The 26,758-nt window shown below is 33.3% G+C and overlaps 3 protein-coding genes across 3 annotated transcripts in view; 1 reads left to right on the forward strand and 2 right to left on the reverse strand.

Annotated features, from left to right (window-relative positions):
• The window catches only part of LOC120140280 (granule-bound starch synthase 2, chloroplastic/amyloplastic-like), a 33,855-nt gene that overhangs the window by 847 nt on the left and 6,250 nt on the right, over positions 1-26,758 (forward strand). The window contains exons 2-9 of the mRNA XM_039155284.1: positions 457-988; positions 1,107-1,171; positions 1,401-1,478; positions 1,577-1,687; positions 2,117-2,161; positions 2,722-2,895; positions 2,970-3,927; positions 21,997-22,008. Of these exons, the coding sequence (XP_039011215.1) occupies positions 457-988; positions 1,107-1,171; positions 1,401-1,478; positions 1,577-1,687; positions 2,117-2,161; positions 2,722-2,895; positions 2,970-3,926 (1,962 nt within the window). The 3' untranslated portion in view covers position 3,927; positions 21,997-22,008. The remainder of the gene's footprint in view (positions 1-456; positions 989-1,106; positions 1,172-1,400; positions 1,479-1,576; positions 1,688-2,116; positions 2,162-2,721; positions 2,896-2,969; positions 3,928-21,996; positions 22,009-26,758) is intronic.
• LOC120140320 (E3 ubiquitin-protein ligase RING1-like) lies at positions 11,213-11,707 on the reverse strand. Its single transcript, XM_039155307.1, has one exon. It carries the CDS (start codon positions 11,705-11,707, stop codon positions 11,213-11,215), a length of 495 nt encoding a protein of 164 aa, XP_039011238.1.
• LOC120140321 (E3 ubiquitin-protein ligase RING1-like) lies at positions 23,116-23,598 on the reverse strand. Its single transcript, XM_039155308.1, has one exon. The coding sequence runs from the start codon at positions 23,596-23,598 to the stop codon at positions 23,116-23,118; it is 483 nt and encodes a 160-aa protein (XP_039011239.1).

Here is a 26,758-nt window from a genome sequence, read left to right on the forward strand (position 1 = left end):
TCTATACTCGTACGTCGTCTCTGAAATATCTATGTACTTGAATCCGGGATAAGTGTCTGCTTTTATGGTATTGGACTCCTTCGACTTACTATTGGAGTGCAGGATTACTTGGATATTTGTGTTCTAACTTCTAACTAGCATTTGGTATTTTTTTCCGTTACTTGGTACCTATCAGGTATATTTTTGTTCGATGATGAGAATGAATATTCTGCAGTATTCTTATATCAACCTTTTTCTTGGTTTGGTTTGCATTTTGAGCTCTGAACTTCGTGTTGTTTCCGTGGTTGAAATTTTGGTGATGGAAACCTTTTGGCGCATGGATGGAAATAAGGAACTGTGTGATGTCTATGATGTTATATATTCTAACCTTGCCTTTCAGGAGCTATATCTCTTGCTAATTTTGTTATTGAGAATCAAAATCTTATTTGTTTTACTCATTTTCTGTATCCATGGCAGATTGCTGAACGAAGGAAATTGGTTTCATCGATAAAAGGTAGCATTGTTGACCAAGATGAAGATGGAGATTTTCATAAACAGGGGAGTAACTCTCTTCCCAATCCAGACCTTGCTTCTATCAGCTCCGACAGAGTAGATGAAGACAAAAATGGTAGCATTCTTTCAAACAGTCGTGCCAATTCAGCTACAAAGAATGTATCGGAGATCCTACCTTCTACTGAAGTTCAAGAGGAACCTGACCTATATTTGCCCCCTGAAAAGGCTTCCTCTACTATAGGTTCTACGAAACAGCCGAAAATCGCTGATTCTAAAGCATTTAAGTTTGATGTGATTCCTTCTTATCTCTTGAGTTCATCTGACAATGCCCGAGTTACAGATGAACAGAATGAAAATTTGGCCAAAGCAGTCTCGAAGGAGGCTGCTGAGGTAGATGATTCTGCCATTGAAGGTGAAAACCCCCCGCCACTAGCAGGTGCAAACGTCATGAATGTTATATTAGTAGCAGCAGAATGTGCCCCGTGGTCTAAAACAGGTAATGTGGCATTGATAGATAATCTGAGGTGACAGTCTCCCTTTCTTTTCTCGATAGGAAGATGGCATGTGACTTGTCATTTTATATGTTATTGTGCACTAAGATATTCTTATTATAGGTGGGCTTGGAGATGTTGCCGGTTCTTTGCCAAAGGCTTTGGCTCGACGTGGACATAGGGTTATGGTAATATGTCGGCTCTGATTTTTATGTTAATTGAATATCTTAGCATTCAAGATAGGCCTCATTAAATTGAAGTCAACCATTTAGGGTTAATGCTTTACATTTTCTTTCTCGCAGTTTATGAACAATTTGTGTTTAGCACCCGGCATTTCATCTTAGTTCCCTGACAATGAACCTACAGATGCCTCGGGTGCTTTATATGGTCTGATAGCAACTTTTCTCTTTTGCTTAGGTTGTGGTACCTCGATATGCGGAATATGCTGATTCTCAAGCTACCGGAGTTCGAAAGAGGTATAAGGTAGACGGACAGGTATGATGGAGCATATTGTTGTAAGTTACTTAGCTTTTGATCTTTAAAACATAATCGACTAATTCCACGACACAATCGCGATGTTATGTTATTTGCAGGATATAGAAGTAACCTACTTCCAAGCGTATATTGATGGTGTGGATTTTGTTTTTGTGGACAGTCCCTTGTTTCAACATATGCAGAATAACATATATGGAGGAAACCGTGTGGTAGAATTATCATTTCTTATTGACTTATGATTAGTTAATAGTCTAATTTTCGAATACGCATGTGATGTTCGTAACATGTCAAAGCTATTACTACAAGGTTCAAAGAAATTGGCCATCAAATGCTTAATTTTAATGTTTTAATCCAAGGCTGATTATAACTTACTATAGGTTTTTCTAAAACTTGTGCTTCTTTTACATCTTGTATTAGTGTGATTGGGTAGTCACAGCCTATGTTACTTAGATTTGGATGCAAGTGTTGGATGTCGGTATGTTTCCGACATGCATATGTTCAAAATTTTCAATTTTTCCATGTATGTGGAGAGATGTATCTCTATATCATTGTGTGCATGTGCGTCGGACATGGGTTCAGGACAATATAGTTTACAAACTATACTCCGAAATTTAAACAACTTCAGTCTTGTGGTGCAGGATATTTTGAAGCGCATGGTATTGTTTTGCAAAGCAGCGGTCGAGGTACAGTTTCTAAATTGCCTAATAATATGTAGAATTTGACTTGCTCTGTCTCTTGGTTTTAAAGTTTCTGTAATTTATATGACTTGGTTGTGAAAAACCGGATCAACTTTGATCATACTCAGGAAAAGAACTTTAGCGTTATAGCTTCAGATATTCAATGTCAGTTTGACTTCCATATTCATTATGTTTACAAATAGCCCCTAAATTTTTCTCATTTATGTAAAGCATAGTGAAGGTAATGTTGAGTTCAGCGATTGACCTCGATATCGGCATGTTTCCAAAACAGCTGCTAGATACAATTGCCAAAATATATAGGTCTTTTTAACACCTGCATTATTTGTTAAGGATTATCTCTACGGCCCAGATGACTGGTCTCTTATTATTTACTCTCGTATGCGGAGACTTCCCATGCTAGAATGGTCTTATTGAGATCATTATTGGTGAAGTTTGAGGTTTCTCGAGGCCATTTTCTTCTTTTCGGTGTAGCCTTGTTTTGGTTTTTTAAAATATCGATTATCTTATTAGTGTCGTAAAGTGAAGTTGGTTTCGTTTTATTTCAGGTTCCGTGGCATGTTCCATGTGGTGGTGTCTGCTATGGAGATGGAAATCTGGTTTTCATCGCTAATGATTGGCATACTGCCTTGTTGCCAGTGTACTTGAAGGCATATTATCGGGATAATGGTTTGATGTCCTTCACGCGATCCGTTCTTGTTATCCATAACATCGCTCACCAGGTTTGGATGTCGGATATGGGTATGATTATTTGAATTTCTTCATAGCTATATTCTAAATGTTGAATTGAATCCAGGGTCGTGGGCCGGTTGAAGATTTCAACTATGTCGATCTACAGGAACACTACATGGACCTCTTCAAGTTATATGACCCAATAGGAGGTGATCACTTCAATATCTTTGCGGCTGGACTAAAGACGGCTGACCGAGTGGTCACCGTTAGCCATGGATACGCTTGGGAGGTCAAAACTTCAGAAGGTGGTTGGGGTTTGCATGGGATCATAAACGAAAACGATTGGAAGTTGAGGGGAATAGTCAATGGAATCGATACAAAGGAGTGGAATCCGAAGTATGACATTCACCTCAAGTCAGATGGTTATACTAACTACTCCTTGGAAACACTGAAAACCGGCAAACCTCAATGCAAGGCCGCCCTACAAAAGGAGCTTGGGCTACCGGTTCGTGAAGATGTCCCACTGCTCGGCTTTATCGGGAGACTAGATCAACAAAAGGGCGTTGATCTAATCGCTGAGGCAATTCCCTGGATGATGGGCCAGGATGTACAGTTAGTCATGTTAGGAACCGGCAGAGCCGACCTAGAACAGTTGCTAAGAAAGTTTGAAAACGAACATCGCGACAAGGTAAGGGGATGGGTAGGGTTTTCAGTAAAGACAGCTCACCGTATAACAGCCGGGGCAGATATTTTACTGATGCCATCAAGATTCGAACCCTGTGGACTAAACCAATTGTATGCTATGAACTACGGGACGATCCCGGTTGTGCATGCGGTGGGTGGATTGAGGGACACAGTCCAGCAATTCAATCCGTTTGAAGAGTCGGGACTCGGTTGGACATTCGACAGTGCGGATGCGAACAAGTTGATACATGCTCTAGGGAATTGTTTGTTGACATATAGAGAGTATAAAACAAGCTGGGAAGGGTTGCAAATACGGGGAATGAAGCAAGATCTGAGCTGGGACAATGCAGCTGAGAAGTACGAGGAAGTCCTCGTTGCTGCCAAATACCAATGGTGAGGTCAGCTTTTTAATTCTCATATTAAGGGCGCTAGATTCTGATAACCTTTGCAATTTGTGGTTTTTATTCAATTGAATGTAATCGAAGTCTTTTAATTGCACTCTTCAATCTTAGAGGAAGAATAAAAACTAGTATACTTATGTATCCAGATGAACTGAGTGCAGAAAGTTTGGTATTATTTTTTAAAAGAAAGTTTGTTACTGTTTTAAATGTCTTATCCGTAACAGCCGTTAAAAGATTCTGTTATCCGAAATTTGTCCTATTTATAGAATTTTAAAATTTTCATTTTAAATAAAGAATCTTTACATTTATAATTCTTTTTAAAAACAAAACCAAAATTATCTTAAATCTCAAAATTGCCTCGAGACTTTAAAAATCTTAATTTCAATCTTTAAACTCACGGCAGCCGTTGCCCTTATTGTTGTTGCTGTTGATCAAACATTCACCAGATCGTACCTCTACCAACGACCAGTTACCTGACTAACAGTCATAAAACAATAGCCATCAATCTCTACCCAACGAAGAACAAAGCTACCCGACAAACCTTAAATCGAGACACTATGCGAATGCGACGGTAAAAAAGACGACGTCAAACCAAGGGAGATGACAAGATAGGTAGATAAATGTTAGAATATTTTAGTTTATCTCAATATAATATATCAAATGTTAAAATTTATATAATTAAATTATTTATTTGCTAAAAAATAAAAAGAAGATAAATATAGAATACTTTACACAACTAATACATTCTAAAATATAATATTTGTTCCCCAATTAGGATTCAACACATAGATAAAACAGAATCTTCTAGAATCTTCAAATCCATCTATAAAAATCATTCTTTTCTCTATCAACTGTTACTCAATTCAAAATATTTCTTGATTTTCCTTTGCCAAAAAGAAAAAAGAAGTCTTTAGTTTTTCTCCTACGTTGACATGGCACATGCTCCCACCGAAAACCGATAACCTCCTCGGCTCGTCTTCTTTGTTTTCCACCTCGGTGCCGGAGATGGTGATAAACCTGGGCCGGCGCCGGCGTCGAGAGCTTCAATAGAAGCAATGCCGACGATAAAAGTGAAAGAGAGTGGCCGCAAGTGTAGTATTTGTTTGGATGAGTTCGGAGTTGATGAAGAAGCTAGGGAGATGCCATGTAAGCATGTGTTTCATTCGGGTTGTATCGAGAAGTGGTTGCAGATCCATGGATCGTTTCCTGTTTATCGGTTTTTGATGCCCCCCCATCGGGAAGGCTGAACGGGAGGTGGTGACGGTGGTCCGGGAAGGTTGGAAGGTGGGGAGAATGTTAATGGTTTGGAAGTTTTCCAATCGGTTTTGACTTCAGTTGGCTTGGCTAGCTTCATGGGTGTGGTGGGTTCGGGTCGAGTTGATGATGACGTGTCTTTCACTTGAGAAACGGACGGCAACTGAGAATTTAAATACATCGTACGAACTAAATTATCTCAATAATTAGAGTTTTTATTTTTGAATTCGAGTACCACGTGTAAGATGTGAACTTTTATTGTTTGATAATCTTTAAATAGATATTCAGAGAAAAAATTATTTTTTTATTTATAGTTAGTATGCTATTTTTTTATTTAAAATAAATTATAAATTTATTCACTTAATTTTGTTTTTCTTATTCTCACCATTTAAATTTAACTTTTTAATTTGTTTATATTTTAATCACTTTATCTCAAAAATATTTAGCGACGTTAATATTTTTCTTTAAAATTTTATAAAATTACCTTCAAACTTCCTTATTGTTTGGGCAAATTTTTTGAAATAATGCTTTTATTCTTGAAATAATACTGTTAAAAAATTAATTACTGAAATAAACTGTTTACTACAGTTATACCCTTAGTCGCCAGATGATCCAAACGACCTATGTAGGTCGTCCAAGCGACCAAAAAAGGTCGCCAAGCAATCGATGCGTTCCTGCGTGGTTTACAAAAATGAAAGCAATAAATCCAGGTTCTATAAAATTAAACTTGATTTATTCCCAACTGAAGTGTTATTTGTGGCCATTTATTAACACAACTAAAAGCAAGACAAGAGTAACTGGACAGACCCCACATTGCAAAAGCATAAACAAAAACAGTTTCCACTAAAGATTACTAATAATGATTACTACTAATTTAATAATATTTTTAATAATAATTTATTATTAATATTTAATGATTTGATATTAATAATTTAATAATGATTATTAATAATTAAATTATAATAATTAATAAAAATAATTTAATAATAATTATTAATAATTATTTAATAATGATTAAATATTTCAATAGAATTTATTCAATTTAAATCCAATTTATAAATAGTTTAACTTATAACAAGTCGAATTTATATTTATAAATAGTCGAATTTATTTTTTTTAAAAGAAAAACAATATTGGTGCCTATAAAGTATTGATACTTTATAAACATGTATCGATACATAATAATATAACAGGTAAAACTATAACAAAATCGGTTTCATTATGACAAACCGATAAAGCGCTATCGAATATGTTGAATGTATCGATTTCATTCAAATAAGTATCGATACTTTTAGAATTTAAAAGAAAAGCAACCATAATAGCCCCTATAAAGTATCGATACTTTATAAACATATATCGATACATAACGATATAATAAGTAAAATAGGAAAAACATGTTTCATTATGACAAAACCTTAAACCCTAAAATATTTTGGTTATTATTAAAAACCCTAAACCCTAAACTCTAACCATTCTCCCTCCAATCAATTTCTTCTTGGAATCCCAAAATTATTAATATTGAAAACCTTTGTAGTGATTTAGTGTTTAGAGTTTAGGGTTTAAGAGTTAGGATTTTCAACAACTAAAATATTTTAGGGTTTAGGGTTTATAGTTTTATCATAATGAAACCGATTTTATCATATTTTACCTGTTATATTGTTATGCATTTTATATAAATGTTATATATTGGTTTGTAATATTTAATTATTTTTATTTCAGCCCCTTTATATGTACATATTATTTATTTTTATATGTATCATTAATTGTTTCACCTAAAAATGGTTATGACAGATACATAACAATATAACAGGTAAAATATGACAAAATCGGTTTCATTATAATAAAACCCTAAACCCTAAAATATTTTGGTTGTTGTTGAAAATCTAAACCCTAGACACTAAATCATTATATATGTTTATAGCATTAATTATTTTGGGGTTCCAAGAAGAAATTGATTGGAGGGAGAATGGTTAGGGTTTAGTGTGTAGGGTTTAGTTATAATGAAACTAGTTTTGTCATATTTTACCTTCTATATTGTTATGTATCGATACATGTTTATAAAGTATTAATACTTTATAGGCGTTATTATGGTTTCTTTTCTTTTAAATTTCAAAAGTATCAATACTTATTTTAATGGAATCGATACATTCAACAAATTCGGTAGCGCTTTACCGGTTTGTCATAATGAAACCGATTTTGTCATAGTTTTACCTGTTATATTGTTATGTATCAATACATGTTTATAAAGTATCGATACTTTATAGGGACCAATATTGCTTTTTCTTTTATAAAACATTTGGGGTTATGTTAAATATTATTAAAACTTAAATATTATAATATTAAATATGCATGTCTCTACGTTAAATGTAAAATCATAGTTTTACCTGTTATATTGTTATGTATCGATACATGTTTTTAAAATATCGATATTTTTTAGGCACCATTATTGCTTTTCTTTTAAAAAGAATAAATTCGACTATTTATAAATATAAATTCGACTTGTTATAAGTTCAACTATTTATAAATTCGATTTAAATTGAATAAATTTTATTTAATTATTTAATCATTATTAAATAATTATTAGTAATCATTATTAGTAATTATTATAATTTAATTATTACTAATTATTATTAAATCATTAGTATCAAATCATTAAATATTAATAATAAATAATTATTAATAATCTAAAATATTATGAAATTAATAGTAATCATTATTAGTAATCTTTAGTGGAAACTGTTTTTGTTTATGTTTTTGCAATGTGGGGTCTGTCCACTTGCTCTTGTCTTGCTTTAGTTGTGTTAATAAATGGCCACAAATAATACTTTTGTTGGGGAAAAAATCAAGTTTAATTTTATAAAACCTGGATTTATTGCTTGTATTTTTGCAAACCACGCAGGAACGCATGGATTGTTTGGCGACCTCTCTTGGTCGCTTGGATAACCTGACGACCTACACAGGTCGTTTGGACCACTTGGTGATCAAGGGTACAACTGTAGCAAACGATCTATTTCAGCAATTAATTTTTTAACAGCATTATTTCAAGAATAAAAAAATTTCACAACATTATTTCAAAAATTTTGCCTAACCAGTGGGACTTTTAAACTATTATTTACATTTGAACTATATCTTAAATGTCAAATTCCAACATTTAATATTTTTTTTAATTTAATCTGTAAAATTTTCAGAATTTTCAAATTGATTCCTAAGAATATAAAACTCATAATTAATAATCATATAAGGACTAAAATCTATATAGTCTTTTTCTTAACACCATTTAGCAAAATTATCATTTTGCCACTCATGTTTTACAATCTTTATAAATTAATCCTTAACATCATTTAAAACTTAAGGGAAAATTTTATAGAATGACAATAAGACCAGCGCTGCTCTATGGATCAGAATGTTGGGCAATCAAAAAGGATCACGTAAGGAGGATGGAGGCCGTAGAAATGAGAATGCTTCGATGGACATGTGGTAGGACTCTGTGAGATATGACACCAAACTCTGCAATTAGGATGTCCTTGGGGGTGGTGCCTATATCCGAAAAATTGAGGGAAGGAAGACTACAGTGGTTTGGGCGTGTCCTTAGGCGACAACCGTCGGATGCGGTCAGGAGGGTAGAGTCGATTACAGTCGACGGTGCCAGAAGGAGAGGACGACCAAGGAGGAAGTGAGTAGACTGCTTGAGATCTGATTTGAAGGATTTAGCCCTTACCGAGGACATGACCTCTGATAGGAAAGTATGGAGACTTAAGACTAGGGTAGCTGAGTAGTGTGGGTCACAACCATAGGGTGTAGCATCTCTGTCTTCTTTTTAATGCCTTTGTAGTAATTTTCATGACTTCTACTTTTTATACGTTTCTGACATTGGAGTTTATGAAGGCTTAGAACTAGGGTAGCGGAGTAGTGTTGCCTTAGTTTAGGTTTTAACACATTTGACTTTATTCATTCTCGTAGCTTGCTATCGCTAACTTCTGTGTATCATTCTCTTCATGTTTCCTCTTTTTAAATTTATCCAGGTCTTACGTTTCTGTCTATATGCAGAGATTTTTACGCAGGGATTATTTCCCATTACAGACGCGCATATGAAGACTGCATAAAAAGACTGTTCAACTATGTATTTATTTATTTATACATGCTTTGTGTTTTATATTTATTTTTAATTTTTTGACTGCCGAAGGTCTTCTACGGAAGCTGCTCTCAACCTGGCGTTGGGGGAAGCCTACTACCCTACCTCACCCTTACCCTATTGCATATGAGAATAGGGTTTTGTTGTTGTTGTTGTTTGATAAAGTATTATTAACTTAATTTAATAACATATTTAATATCTAATATTAAATAATAGATTTAATATCTAATATTAAAAATGTTTTAGTATTAAAAAATATAGGTTAATTAGTGGTTAGTATGCTCTCTATGATTTTTTTTATGTTGAGGTGCAACCGATTTTGATTTTCGAATTCAATCGATCTAAGTTTAAAATAATTAAAAAATAACTGTTAAATTATCAATTTTCAATTAATGATTTATCCACTTCAATTTCGACAAAAATGATTATAACTGCCAACAACTTTATTATAGATAATAAATGAAATTTTTAAAATTTTGGGTAATTGTGTTTTCTTTTTCTATAGATTAAGATATTTTGATATATTTCTTGATATATTTATGAAGTTTTATTTGATGTATATGTTATGTAAAGTTTATTTTATCTGATTTAATTTTAAATTTTAATATTTAAATCTTAAACAGAATATATATCATCAAAATAAATAATTTTTTATAAAATAAATTTTGCATAAAAAATATATCAAATAATTTCTTAGATTTATATTTAATATTTGTATTCCACATATACAATGATATAGATATAAATACATGATTCTCAAATAAATTAAAATATTAAATATATGTATACACATAATCGACTTGATTTGCTCATAGAAGTGTGATAGCGACTTGATTTTTTTTATATTCTTATTCTAAGCTTATTTTCATGCCAGTTTTATTTGTGGGCCCACATTTACAATCCATTTAATATCAAAAATACAAAATATTGAATATTTGTATGTTTTACGATTAAGAAAAAATAAATTATAAATTTTAGTTAATAGATATTAATTTTGATTTCAATTTAATAAACTGATCACACTTAAATTTATTGAATTTATTAGAGTTAATTGCGAGTTCCTATTATATAAACCTCATTTTAAATTGGTTTTTAAATATTTAAATAGTTGAATTTCATCCTCAAACTACGTCTCTCATTCTAAATTAGTCCGTAAACTTTTGAACATTCTAATTTCATCCCTAAACTATGACCCTCTTTCTCAATTGGTCTCCAAACATTTGAATATTCCAATTTCATCCAAATATGTAATTAGTTTCAAGCATAGTAGCCTAAATTTTGTTTCCCCCCAAATATATATTAATATAACTTGGCATAGCTATTCTATCAATAAGGGATGTGATTATTATATACGTGTAGTTTGGAATAAAACTAGAATGTTCAAAAAGTTTGGAGACCAATTTAGAATGAAGATTATAGTTTAGGGATAAAATTAAAATGTTAAAAGTAAGGACTAATTTAGAATAATAGTCACAAATTAAGGATGAAATTAAAATATTTAAAAGTTTGAGTATCAATTTAAAATAAGAGACATACTTTGACAATATGTAATACAATTAACTCAATTTATTAAGATATCTTAGTGATTTAACACGATTTACTCATTTTTTATAATTTAAATTTAAGCGATTTTATCTATAAGGATATGAAAAGGTTTAAATAATTTTAGGAAATTAAGAAAAATCATATTTTTCTTTTCTAAAATTGTATGATCAAATTGAACTTATTGACGTAATATCTAAAATATAATTTAGTTCAATCTTATTATCTACGAGAACGATAAAATTTAATATGTATAAAAAATACACAAATTGTTGTTAATATTATTTAGAAAAATTAATATATCAATAAAAATAGCATAAAAGCGAACCACGTTTTTACTTGCAACACAAGTTTTTAATTCGAAGAGGTATCATCATCATCAACAGGATTCGAACCAGGTTGATGTGAACCCCGACCCACACCTATCAAGATTGTCTGGCTAGCAAAAGATAAAAGCATATGTAAAAACTCCAAACCAGTAACCTCCGCATCTTCCGAACTTCTCCGACCACCATCACCGCCTCCGGTTTCGACCGTATCGGCGGGCATCAAAAACCGGCAAATCGGACACGAACCATGGATCTGCAACCACTTCTGAATACAACCCGAATGAAATACGTGCTTGCATGGCATCTCCCTAGCTTCCTCATCAACTCCAAACTCTTCCAAACAAATACTACAATCTCTACCACTCTCTTTCACTTTTATCTTCGGCATTGCTTCTATGGAAGCTTTTGACGCCGGCGCCGCCCCGGGTTTATTTCCAGCGTCCGCTCCACCGCCGCCAAGGTGGAAAACAACGTTGATGATCGGACGAGGTTGTTGGGTTTGGGTGGGAGCCTCCGCCATGCCAACGTAGGAAAATCAAAGAAGACGAATAAGTTGAAGAAGAATAAGAAGACTCAATGAGTTAAATAAAAAACGAAAGAGAGGGTTTTTATAGAGGAGATTTAAGAGGCGGTTTATATTTTATTATGTATTTCATCCTAATGAGTAAAAAATTTATATTTGTATTATTTATATTTTAAGATATTTGTGTATTACATGGAATTGAAAAACCCACACTTCGGGTGAAAAATAATAAAATCACTAAAATTAAGATAAAGTAAATAAATAGAAAATAGGGTAAAGTATATAAATGATTCGGGTGTTATTTTATTACTCGACTATTAAAAATTATAAAACGGTCCCTTAATTATAGGGTATTGTGTTGAGTTAATCGATTGACGGAATTGGCCAAGAGGGGGTGAATTGGCAATTAAAAATTTGGTGGAAGCTTTTGCAGAAAATTAAAAGTAATTACACATCGATTTAGAGTGGTTCGACTTTCTCAATCAAAGTCTACATCCACTACCTTAGCTATCCACACTAAGTATTTTCCAACAAATTCACTAATTTGTTCTTTCTTTTGAGGGCAAAGAGATAACCTTACAACACCCTCAAGAATATACCCCAATTATTGAGAAACTCTTTCCCAAAGAGAAGATTACAAATTTGCAAACTTACAAGGAAAACCTCACAAGGTAAGATGTTTGCACAATTCTAGAACAAGAAAATAACACTCACAAATAATTAAAAATGAGCACAAATGGTGTTCTTTGAAAGCAAAATGAATATTGAAAGGAAAATTGGCTTGATTTGCACAAACTTGGTGTTTGATGCTTTCACTCTTGTTTTTCTATGACTTCTTCTTGATCAAAGGCTTAAGAACTTGTTTAAATACACCTTGAATCACTTCTGAACGTTGGGGATGATTAGTGAAGATCATATAGACGTTTTAGTGTGAAAACAATTAATAAAATAGCTTGGAGCGTGGGGGGAATCGGTAACCCCTATGGGGAATCGGTTCCCTAAGTGTAAAATTCAAATATTTCGACCGTTATACAAGGGGGGAATCGGTACCCCCTGGGGGGGAATCGGTTCCCTCCGAGCATACTGGAATTCTCGGAGCCAAACCATTCAGGGGGAATCGGTACCCCCTTGGGGGGGAATCGGTTCCCTATGAGTAATCTGGAATTTTTGGCTTTGAAATGGTTCGAAATACTTTGTAAAATTATTTTGAAATTGTTTTAAGATTAAAACTTAATTTTACACTTGAGTAAAGATTAAAACTGATTTTTGAAAGATTTGGAGTAATGTTTTGATATTTGAATAGTTATATCGAATATACTTAGAATATTATTTGGAAAATCTTAAAATTCATTTAACTTAATTTGTTATATCGAAATATCAAAATATTTTCAACAATCTCCCCCTTTTCGATATAACAAAACATTTTAGTAATTTTAAGATTTTGAAATCAAGTTTTGAAATTACTTCCCCTTACTTTAACACTTCTCCCATTTATCATTTAAAACACATTTAACACTTCTCCCCCTTATTGTTAAATCAAAAAGATATTTTAAAGAATTTAAACAAGTTTTTGAAATTATTTAGCCAATTGATTATATATAGTTTAAGCTGCTAAGATCACAAGCAAGAGAAACGTTAGCCATTAGTTCCATAATCAATATTCATAATTAATGTGACATGGCAAAATTGGTCATATTGCTAAAATTATGTAAATGATGCAATAATGAATAAATCACACTAAATATATAAGTTCACATCATCCATAAATCCAAAAAAATTCAAAATCAATCAATCCACAAATTCAAACATCCAAACAAATCCAAAGTCACAAAATCAAACAATCCAAAAAGTTGAAGCAATAATCGTTTAGTTCAAGGTTTTAAAGCTAAGCACAGAATCACATATCTGGATCAGGAGGAGGAAAACGAGCTCGCATAGCGGCCATTTCGTGAGTGAGTTCATTAATACGCGCGTTGGTTGCTTCGTTGTTTGCACGCATCTCCCGAAGAATTTCTAATTGTTGAGCTCCCATTGTGGATAAATGAGACTCTATAGAAGTAAAGCGCGAATCCATGGTAGCATATCGAAAATCGAATGTCTCCATAAAGGATTGAAAATATGCAGGCATTTGATGCGTTTGTTGTGCTTGCTCCTCGGGCTGCTCAGGCTCATCTTCGGCTTCATCGATGTCTCGCATTAATTGCTCAAGCTCGAGATCGTCCTCAGCTTCTGGTGGAGCTTTTGAAGAACTAGCTCCCAGAGTATTTGCAGAAGATCAAACCCATTCACCGGTTTCCTTATCCTTTATCCATCCCGCTCTCGTTAAGGAAAGAAGATTAATTTGTTTCTTAAGGGGAAAAACGACATCTAGACCGACTCTAAGCCCAACTTTGGAAAACAGATTACTCAAAATGCAACCGTAAACTAGAGATAAACATAGCTTCTTGTTAGGAACAAGATTTACGGTTTTAACAATTTCAGCAAAAATAATCTGAGGTAGGTTTATTTTAATATTGTTTTCGAAACAATGTAACCACCAAAGATCTAAGGCTCTAAGAGTAGAATAATGACCTCCGAATGGTCGAAACCACCAAGAAATCATTAGATGAAGAAAACATTCATGAAGGTCTAAGACACTTGAACTATCTCTTCTTTTATAACGAGATCCTAAGATTTTTTTTTTCATTTGAAATACCATCGTTATCTAATCCGAATGTATTGGCTATGTAAGCCGAGTCAATATATAAGAATTGTCCTTGGAGGTAGGAACGAATTCCTATGGTTTCGGTTTCAGTTTGGTTTTTAACACAAACGACATTAGAATAGAAAATACGAACAAATTGATGGTAGACAATGAGTTCAAGATCAAAAAGTTTGTCAAATTTCCACTCTTGTAAAAGAGGAAGATATTTAAAATTAATATCTAACATAACTTGACGAGAAGGAATACGTTCTTCCCGGATTTTGTAAGAGTCGAAATATTGATAATACCAAAAACGATGATTTCTAGGACCAGGATGACTGAAGCACGAATTTTGGATAGTCAAATTAAGATCAATGGGATTAGGATTAGGAATTGGATTTTGAGGATTTGGAAGTGGATTTGGTTGACGGTGTGAGCGACTAGATGATGACCTAGCACGTTTAGGATTAGACATGGTTTAGGAAATCGGAATAGAATTGATAACCTGCAATTTAGAAAACACATGTATGCAATTCAATCAATCCCAAAACTCAATTGAGTCCTCAATATTTCAAGGTTCTCTAAATCAATCCTAATGGGCAAAGTTTTTGAAAACTTTTGAAAAATACGGTTTTGAGAAACAATATATGTATAGTTTTCATAACAACAACACAATTCAATCAAAACACAATAATTTGAAAATCAACATTTTTTTTATTTCGAAAATTTAAAAATTTTTGGAAAATTCTTGTGTTTTTGATGAAATTAGTTGTGATATCTAGTTTGTAATCACTAAACACTCAATGCCCAATCTAAAGTTCATTCTAGAACTAATTAAAACTAGTTCTATGTTCATAAATTGATGAAATAGAAGTTTTGGAAAAATACCTTGAAGGATTTCAGATTTGAGTGAGATTAGATGAAGTTTGCACGTTTTTTATGATTCCAACAGGTTTAGAAGATGATATTTGAAGTGAATTCCGATTATGAACGTTGATTTGAGGCAAAAATGGAGATTTGAGAGAGTAGAGGAGTGATAGGCGGCAAGGAAGAGAAAAGAAGAGGGTTTGAAGTTTTGAAGGGTTCTGCCCGTGTATATCCAGAACCCCAGGTGGTATCGATTCCCCTGTGGGGGGAATCGGTTCCCCTTCAAAGGGGGGATCGATTCCCTCTGCACCAAAATGCTAAAATCCGATTTTAAACACCCAAAATGCTAAATTAATTTCCTCTAGTGGTATTGGCAACTCATATATTGAAAATTAATCATGTTCAAACAATTAAATTAATCTTTAAACGATATTTGAACATAAAATTAATTTTTCATCAAGAATCATAAACTCCCCCTAACTAATAGCAATGAATGCAATCAAAAATTACTATTATAAGCATTTTTCATTTATTATTAAAAGTGCTAAAATTATTTTAAACACTAAGTGAAGATAGGTTGGTCAAACCTAATTCTCTCCTAAGTGTCCAAAATCGTTCCTTGGCTAAAGGTTTTGTAAAGATATCCGCTAATTGGTGCAAAGTATCCATAAATTCTAGAACTACATCTTCCTTAGTGACATGGTCTCTGATGAAGTGATGTCTTATTTCAATGTGCTTAGTTCTAGAGTGTTGGATGGGATTTTTAGTGAGACAAATAGCACTAGTATTGTCACACTTGATAGGAATGATGCCAACTTCAATTCCATAATCAAAAAGTTGTTGTTTCATCCATAAAACTTGTGCACAATAACTACCAGCTGAAATGTATTCGGCTTCAGTAGTAGATAATGCAACACAATTTTGTTTCTTTGAAAACCAAGAAATCAACATATTTCCAAGAAATTGGCAAGTACCAGAGGTGCTTTTCTTATCTAATTTGCATCTCCATAATCCGCATCAGAAAAAGCATGCAAGCTAAAGCTAGAGTCTCTAGGATACCAAAGTCCTAAACTAGGAGAGTCTTTAAGGTATCTAAAGATTTTCTTAACAGCTAGTAAATGTGATTCCTTAGGGCATGATTGAAATCTAGAACATAAGCAAACACTAAACATAATGTCCGGTCTACTTGCAGTTAGATAAAGTAGAGATCCAATCATTGACCTATATAATTTAATATCTACACATTTACCTCCTTCATCTAAGTCAAGCTTTGTTGAAGAGCGCATTGGAGTGTCATGAGGTTTCTCATTTTCCAGTCCAAACTTCTTGAGTATATCTTTGACGTACTTAGCTTGATTGATGAAGATGGCATCTTTTCTTTGCTTGATTTGGAGTCCCAAGAAAAATGAGAGCTCCCCCATCATGCTCATCTCAAACTCACTTTGCATTAGCTTAGAAAATTCTTGGCAAAGAACATCATTAGTAGAACCAAATATTATATCATCAACATAAATTTGAACTACTAATAAATCTTTACCTTTATGCTTTAAAAACAATGTAGTGTCAACCTTCCCTTTTGAAAAACCTTTTTCAATTAAAAATTTTGACAATCTTTCATTCCAAGCTCTAGGAGCTTGTTTTAAACCATAAAGAGCTTTTGTCAATTTAAGAACATGGTCTGGAAGTTTTGAATCTTCAAAACCTGGAGGTTGTTCCACATACACTTGTTCTTTTATAAAACCATTTAAAAATGCACTTTTAACATCCATTTGATATAATTTAAATTCATGAAAACATGCAAATGCTAATAACATTCTAATTGCTTCCATCCTAGCTACGGGAGCATATGTTTCATCATAGTCTATGCCCTTTTCTTTAGTATACCCTTGAGCAACAAGTCTAGCCTTGTTTCTCACTATATTACCACTCTCATCAAGCTTATTCCTAAATACCCATCTAGTACCTACAGTAGATTTATTACTAGGCCTTTCAACTAATGTCCACACCTTACTTCTCTCAAATTGATTTAACTCTTCTTGCATAGCCATAATCCAATGTTCATCATTTAATGCTTCTTTAATATTCTTAGGCTCTATGCATGAGATAAATGCAACATAATTACAAATATTTCTAAGAGAAGATCGAGTTGTTACCCCTTTGGATGAATCACCTATAATTTCACCATCCTTGACATAGTTGTACTCTCTTGGATAAGATACTTCCCTTTCTTCAATGGTTGGATTCTCAAAAGGATCATGAGTTTCCTCATTTGTTGTTTCTTCATTTGATGATGGTTCTCCAACGTCATGTCTAACGTCATTTGTATTTATAACACCTACATCATCATTCACACAAGAATCCTTCCTCGGAAGGGGATTATCATAGAAAACAACATGTATAGACTCTTCTAAAACTAAAGTTCTTTTATTAAATACTCGATAAGCTTTAGAATTTAAGGAATAACCCAAAAAAATTCCTTAATCACTTTTAGCATCAAATTTGCCAAGGTTCTCTTTACCGTTGTTTAAAACAAAACATTTACATCCAAAAGGATGAAAATAGCTAATGTTAGGCTTTTTATTTTTGAAAATTTCATATGGAGTTTTCTTTAAAATTGGACTAATCATTACTCGATTTATAACATAACAAGCGGTATTTGTGGCTTCCGCCCAAAATTTTTTTGGCAAATTATTTTCACAAAGCATGGTTCTAGCCATTTCTTCTAAAGTTCGATTTTTCCTTTCAACAACTCCATTTTGTTGAGGGGTTCTAGGTGCTGAAAAATTATGGCTAATACCGTTAGAGTTACAAAATTCAGTAAATCCAAGATTTTCAAATTCAGTTCCATGATCACTCCTAACACTAGTTATAGAGTAACCTTTTTCATTTTGGATTACTTTTGAAAACGTGATGAATTGTTCTAATGCTTCATCTTTAGTACTTAAAAATAGAACCCAAGTATATCTAGAATAGTCATCTACCAAGAAAAATGCATATTGTTTTCCACTCAAGCTAGTAGTCCTAGTTGGTCCAAAAAGATCTATATGGATCAATTGTAATACTTTACTAGTTGATACGTCATTAATGGATTTAAAAGAAATTCACTTTTGTTTTCCTTTAGCACAAGCATCACAGATTTTATCATTATCAAATTTAAGCTTAGGTAACCCTCGAACTAAATCACCTTGAATTAGCCGTTGCAAAACACTCATACTAGCATGTCCTAGTCTCCTATGCCATAACCAACTATTATGTTCATCCTTAGTAACTAGGCACAAATTAGTCATATCAATAGAATCTAAGTGCACCATGTATATGTTTCCTATTCTATGACCAATAAGCATAATCTGATTAGATGCAATGTCAATGACTTTACAACCTTTAATATCAAACATGACATTGAATCCCTTATCACAAAATTGACTAATACTTAATAGATTATGCTTTAATCCATTCACATATAAAACATTCTTAATTTGTATGGAAGAGGTATTACCAATAGTAACAATACCTTCAATGTGACCTTTTGAATCATCACCAAAAGTCACTTCTCCTCCATTTTTAGCGTTAAGCTTAATGAACCGGCTTTTATCTCCGGCCATGTGTCTTGAGCATCCACTATCAAGGTACCATGAGTTTGAATTTGTTTCCCGTGCCTTGTAGCAATGCTCCTTTTCCTACAAACATAGATTAATTTCTAATTTTTGGTACCCAAATTCTTTTGGGTCCATATTCATTAGTTTCCAAAATTCTAGTCCCCTTAGGTATCCATTTGTGTAGGATATCCTTATCTTTAGTAGTAATGAGCTCTTTAGGAACCCATATACTTCTAACAATTTTTCCATTAGAGGTTCTTTGGGGACCTCTATGATTGTAGTTTTTAAAACTTTTTCTAACAAAGGTGGATTTAGAATTTTCTCCACATTAAAAACGTTTTGTTCCAACTTTATCAAAAGAAGCTTTAAGATCATCAATTTTCTTTTGATGATCATCATTGACCTTTGAAAGTAAATTTTGCAAATCTAAATTTTTCTTTTCAAATTCTTCTAGTTTGATTTGCAAATCTTTGATCTTACTTTCAAGATCGTTGTTGGTTTTGGATATGAGCTTATTTTCATTTTTCAATTTTGAAACATCATTTTTATATTTTAAAAACAATTTCTCATAATCCGAAGCTAACCCATTATATTCCTCTAATAATTCATCATAGGATAAATCATCAAAATCAGATGAGTTAGAGGTTACCTTAGAATCTTCCCCAAATGCCATCAAGCACAAGTTTGCTACTTCTTGTTCCTCTTTGTCGGAACCTTCTTCGTCGCTCCATGTAGCCACATGAGCCTTGTGCTTATTCTTTGATTGACCATTTCTCTTCAATTGTGGGCAATCATATTTGACATGCCCCGTTTTTTGCATTCATAGCAAATGATTGGATCTTTCTCTTTTGGTTCATTTTTGAGGCCTTCATTTCGTTTGAATTTTCTTCCTCGGTAAGGTCTCATCATTTTTCTGAACCGTTTGGCAAACAATGCCATTTCCTCGTCATCGTCATCTTCATCCGAATCACTCTCATCTTTTGTGGATTTGAGAGCAACTCCAATGTTTTTCTTTTTCTTATTCTCATTCTCCTTTGGTGTCTCTTTAATCTTATCAAGGTCCACCTCATCTTCAAGCATCATTTCATGAGTGAGGAGTAACCCAATTAGCTCTTCAAGAGTTAAGGACGTTAAGTCCTTAGACTCGATGATTGCCGTCTTCTTTGATTGCCACGATTTTGGGAGGGAGTAGACTAACTTCCTCACAAGCTTTTCATTTGAAATGATCTCTCCATATGACTTGAGACCATTGACAATCGTTGAGAATCTATCCGTCATAGCTTTGATATCTTCATTTGGTTTCATCCTGAAATTTTCATAGCTATGCGTTAGAATACTAATTTTAGATTTCTTTACCTCATCGGTACCTTCATGAGTGACTTGAAGTTTGTCCCATATTTCTTTGGCGGTTGTACACGATGAAACTCTTCCGTATTCATCTGGTCCAAGAGCACAAAAAATGATATGGATGGCTTTGGAGTTGAGCTGGAACATTTTTGTCTCTCCTTCACTCCACAATCTTGGATGAGTGAGAGGCTTGATGTATCATTCTACTACGATATTCCATGCTCCCATGTCACTTGCTTGAATGAAGTACATCATTCTATTCTTCCAATACGCATAGTTAGCTCCATTGAAGAAAGGAGGCTTGTTGACGGGCATCGAATCGAGACCGGAGTTGAAGTTTGAAGCGGAGGTCATTGATGACTTTGATTATCGATATGACTCTTCCCGAATCGAATCAAGAGGCGATTAAACCTTCAAATGAGTTAGGATCTGATACCAATTGTTGAGTTAATCGATTGACGGAATTGGCCAAGAGGGGGGTGAATTGGCAATTAAAAATTTGGTGGAAGCTTTTGCAGAAAATTGAAAGTAATTGCACATCGATTTAGAGTGGTTCGACTTTCTCAATCAAAGTCTACATCCACTACCTTAGCTATCCACACTAAGGATTTTCCAACAAATTCACTATTTTGTTCTTTCTTTTGAGGCCAAAGAGATAACCTTACAACACCCTCAAGAATATACCCCAATTCTTGAGAACACTCTTTCCCAAAGAGAAGATTACAAATTTGCAAACTTACAAGGAAAACCTCACAAGGTAAGATGTTTGCACAATTCTAGAACAAGAAAAGAACACTCACAAATAATTACAAATGAGCACAAATGATGTTCTTTGAAAGCAAAATGAATATTGAAAGGAAAATTGGCTTGATTTGCACAAACTTGGTGTTTGATGCTTTCACTCTTGTTTTTCTATGATTTCTTCTTGATCAAAGGCTTCAGAACTTGTTTAAATACACCTTGAATCACTTCTGAACGTTGGGGATGATTAGTGAAGATCATATAGCCGTTTTAGTGTGAAAACAATTAATAAAACAGCTTGGAGCGTGGGGGGAATCGGTTCCCCCTATGGGGAATCGGTTCCCTAAGTGTAAAATTCAAATATTTCGACCGTTATACAAGGGGGGAATCGGTACCCCTGGGGGGGAATCGGTTCCCTCCGAGCATACTGGAATTCTCGGAGCCAAACAATTCAGGGGGAATCGGTTCCCTATGAGTAATCTGGAATTTTTGACTTTGAAATGGTTCGAAATACTTTGTAAAATTATTTTGAAATTGTTTTAAGATTAAAACTTAATTTTACACTTGAGTAAGGATTAAAAATGATTTTTGAAAGATTTGGAGTAATGTTTTGATATTCGAATAGTTATATCGAATATACTTAGAAAATTATTTGGAAAATCTTAAAATTCATTTAACTTAATTTATTATATCGAAATATCAAAATGTTTTCAACATATTGTTTTGTTGAGTCCCTAAACTATTAAAAGTTACAAAATATTCTCTTGATTATAAGACACTATTTTGTTGAGCCCCTCGATTATTAAAAGTTACAAAATAGCCAACTGACTATTCATATATTCCAAACTCGTCATTTTCTGTTAAAAAAATTGACAGACGTCTAAACTGGATGTTAACCCGCTGATTGAGATATGATAAAGTTTGATCTAGAACCGTTTGAGTTGTATAGTCGTTCAAGATATTGGGATCAAATTTTATCATATATCAGTCAGTAAATTGACGTCCAACTATTTTTGGGTCGATCTTTGGTAGTGCTGTTTAAGTATTGTTGGGCGTGTTTGTTTGTTTCAGTTTTGAAATGCTTCTTCAACATTAAAGGTTTCGTGATATTTAACTTTTATTAGTGTAAGTGAAGTACTATCAGATGGACGATATTCTTACAAATTTTGGCTGCTACATGTATAAGATGTTTTTTTGCTTTGGTATTTTGATCTGAGCGTTTTCTAATGTTGTGTTTTGGATAGGTTTTATAGGTGTCCTTTGTTCGTTTTGATTATGATCAATTTTGTACCTTTTAGCAAACACTTTGTTATAGTGTTTTGGATATGTACCTTGTAAATCAAGACACTATGAACATTATATGGTAATTTTTTTTTCAAAGCTCATTAGTTTCTTTTATGTTCAATATATTCCCTATGGGATACATATAATTGTCATTTCATACTCATTTCCTTTCATTTTTTTTACAATTAAGTCCCTTAAAATATTATTTAATAATTTTAATTTTAAGTCTCTTTCAATTTTTTACACGAACCAAACGACCTCAATGATTAATAGATTTGTTGTTGTCTCTTAAGGTTATGAGTTTAAGCACAGAGTATGTAAATATATGTGTATTTATTGTCAAAAAAATAATTTTAATTTTAATTGAATATTATGTGGGCTTTTCTCATGAAAAAGTCTGCATATCCTTGACGAAAGAAAATGTCTAGATATGAAGTTAATGACAATCATTTAGAAAAATCAAATAATACACCTCAAATTTTTAAGTCTTTATTGATTATCATAAATGTGAATTTTTTCTTGTCCATATATACATGCAATGATTTTGGATAATACATGATAATTGGAATTGAAACCTTAAACATTTGAAAATGTATAAATTTTAATAAGTTTTTCTTTTAAAAAAATAATTGTATATTAAAAAATATGTTAATAATAAAATTATTTTTTAATTTATTTTTACAATTTCTCGCTTCTTCAAGGGAAAATAAATAAAAAAATAGTAATAATTTGTTTAAGTTGCAGTTGGATTTTCTTTTTAATTAATCACTTTACAAAAATTAATTACGGGATTAAAAAATGTCAAGATTCAAATCTATGATATAGTTTAAAAAATTTAGTACCCGTCCCATTAAACTAACTTATTGTTGGCTGTTGCAGTACGCTTCTTAATCGGAAGATGTATCATCATCAAAACGACCCGAACCAGGTTGATGAGGACCCCGACCTGAACCCCACGCACCCATGAAGCTTGCCAGACTAGCAAAAGATAAAAGCATATGTAAAAACTCCAAACCAATAACCTCCGCATCTTCCGAACTTCTCCGACCATCATCACCGCCTCCGATTTCGACCGTCTCAGCGGGCATCAAAAACCGACAAACGGGACACGATCCATGGATCTGCAACCATTTCTGAATACAACCCGAATGAAACACGTGCTTGCATGGCATCTCCCTAGCTTCCTCATCAACTTCAAACTCTTCCAAACAAATACTACAATCTCCACCGCTCTCTTTCACTTTTATGCTCGGCATTGCTTCTATCGAAGCTTTTGATGCCGGCGCCGGCCCATGTTTACTGCCAGCGTCCGCTCCATCGTCGCCAAAGTGGAAAATACGTTGTTGGGTTTCGGTGGGAGCTTCCGCCATGCTAACGTACGTAGGAAAATAAAAAATTTAATTTTGTTTTTGGAAGATGAAAATCAAAGAAGAAGAAGAAGAAGAAGAAGAAGAAGAGAACCTGTTTAGTTAAATAAAAGACGAAAAGAAAGAGAATGATTTTATAGAGGATATTGAAGAAGCAGTTTATGAAGATGATGTATGAAGTTAGGATGAACAGCTTTCGACTTTCTATTTTATTATGTATTTCGTCCTAATTGGTAAAGGACAATTATATTTTAGTATTTATTAGTTGTGTTAAGTATTCTATATTTGTATTGTTTATATTTTGAGATATTTATGTATTACTTGGAATGGGTAAACTTACTCTCCGGGTGAAAATAATAAAGTATACAAAATTTAAAATAAAGGAAAAAAATAAAAATATTAAGATACATTGATCTTATGATTTTATATTTTTATTATTGTTGTCGGGTGAAGTCATCAACACTGGTAGAGGGTGGTAGAATGATGATTCTGGTAGCTTTTGGGATGTTGGTGATTTGTCGGGTTTGAGTCCATAGTCCCCTTCTACGCTCCATTGGTTGCATATTTATAATACTCTAGATAAAGAGTTATCGTGTCACTAGTACTGATTAGACGTCCTAGGGTGTGAGAGCTTAAACTATGAGATCACATGTGTCAACACATGGTCGTTGGTGATATTACAAGGGTGTGTTCGCAAGGGTAGTAAGTGATCGACACATGGTTACTTACATGATGTCACTACATCAAAAGTGTTATGTAGCGGCGCTTTAAGGGAAAATGCCACAACATTTAAGCATATCGCGACGTTTACAATACAAACGCCACAAAATGACACTTTAGCGGTGTTTTTTTAAACAAACGCCGTAATAGAGGGTAATTTAGCAGCGTTTATAGCTCAAACGCCGCAATAGAGATGTTTATAGTGGCGTTTTTTCAATAAACGCCGCAATAGAGTGGTAATTTAGCGGTGTTTTTAAACAAACGACGCTATAGTGTTGTTTATAGTGGCGTTTGTTCAACAAACGACGCTATAGAGAAGTAATTTCGCGACGTTTAATAAAAAATGCCGCAATAGTATTGTTTATAGTGACGTTTGTGCAAAAAACGCCGCAAAAATATGAACTACAATGATGCTTTTTTAAAAACGCTGCAAAAGTATCAATATATGCTCCACACTTTTCTCTTGCCCAATCCCTAAAATCATTTCAACGCTGCTTCCCTAAAAGGGATTTCTCTCGTACAACAACGACCCTCACACAATTGCAGCCGACATCGTCTTTTGTATGTCCCGGCGACCAAATTTGCCCTCTCACTAGCGAACAATTATCTCACGATTGCAAGGTTTGATCCATTCTCTCACTACTGAACTTTTCATTTATTTTTTGTTGGTATTTTGAAAATGGGGAAAACCCAGAAAACTAACATAATGGAGAAATATAATAGCTTTCGAATAGGAAAAGAATATCTATACATATTGTTTTACTGGTTTACTGCTTGGGAGAAGTGTTTTTTTGCTTTCGAATAGAAAAATAATTACTTTCGAAAAGGAAAATAATAGCTTTTGAAAACGTGAATATCTATAGGAAGAGCAAGATAAGTTATTCAGTAACAGAAAATATAGTCGGAATGTCCACGTGGCGTCTTTGCTCTGACGATGGATCAAATTATCATTGGGAGGCTATCAGTCCGAACTTGCCAGCAAAACTCGATGATGACCCGAAAGGCCCTTCTATTGTAAAATACCCTTCCATGGCCGATCTACTAAGTGAAGGTAATAATTAATCGTTGAAATTTTATGCTACTATATTTTTATTTTGTACTCTAAAATTTCATAGATAGCACGCATGTAGGATGTTCAAAGCTTATTGAGAACGATGATAGAGGAGTGGATAAATACCCGATGTTTAGAACCGAAATCGGTAACTCAGTGGCGTTGAAAGAATCTTCAATTGCAAAAGCAATATCTATCCTCAATGAAGATGACATTGGCTCTACTGATACTCCAAGTAAACGTTTTTATCTTCTATTTAAATTTATTTAATGTTTGTTTCAGTTCCAAAGCCACCTCCAATCAAGTTTCATACTGTAGATGGAAGGTCGTTATCTGTTTCAAATGAAGCACTGCAGCGAGCAAGGAGTGTTCTTGGTGAACCGAATTTAGGGGATTTATTTGGTGAAATGGATGAAGAGTTTCTCCATATAGAGTTTACACAGAGGAAAAAGTTAACGATGCGTCGTCAAACAAGGAAAACAACTTTCTTACGTCCTTTCCCCACGAAGGAGCAATGAAGAATAAATTCTAGTAAACAATATGGTGAAGACTGTTTATGCATTACTTTAATGTTTTTAAATTTTAATGTATTTTGTTGTTAAGTATTTTTATGCATAACTTTTGTATCCTAAAATTAAATGTATGGTTGTTGGTAATTAGATAAAACTACATGATAGTAACTTTAGTTTATGTAGAGCCTAAATAAAATATTTAAAATATCAAGTTATAAAATAAAAAGTTATAAAATAAAGGTCATTAGCGGTGTTTGTATCAATAAACGTCACTATATACCTGACTTTTGCGGCGTTTATATTAATAAACGCCATAATAGGTTTACTGTATAGTGGCGTTTTATGAAGAAACGACACAAAATATTTTTACTTTTCCTGTTTTTTTATACAAACGCCGCCATAGCTGTAATCTATAGTGGCGTTTGGTTAACAAACGCCACAAAATATTTATATTTTAGCGGTATTTTTTCAACAAACGCCGCAAATATTTATAAATTAGCGGCGTTTTTGTACAAACACCGCAATAGGTTTAATCTATAGAGGTGTTTGTTATGTAAACACCACAATAGAGTTGAATAATAGAAGCGTTTTACTATAAATGTCGCAATCGAGTTCAACAATAGTGACATTTTTTTACCTAAACGCCGCGATATATCTGTACTATAGAGGCGTTTTGTTTAAAAACGCCGTAATATATCGACAATATAGAGGTATTTTTTTTGATAATGCCGTAAACTTAGATAAAAAACCCTAAATTTTCATCTCCCTCTTCATTTTGCAGTTTACTGACGAACCCTAACACCCCCAAATTAAATTTCACCCACAAACTTAGTTAAAAACTCTAAATATGTTTCTATCAAACTCTCTCATTCTTCATTCT

Source organism: Hibiscus syriacus, unplaced genomic scaffold, assembly GCF_006381635.1.
Source record: "Hibiscus syriacus cultivar Baekdansim isolate YM2019G1 unplaced genomic scaffold, ASM638163v2 tig00110783_pilon, whole genome shotgun sequence".
In the NCBI taxonomy this organism is placed as follows: Eukaryota; Viridiplantae; Streptophyta; class Magnoliopsida; order Malvales; family Malvaceae; genus Hibiscus; species Hibiscus syriacus.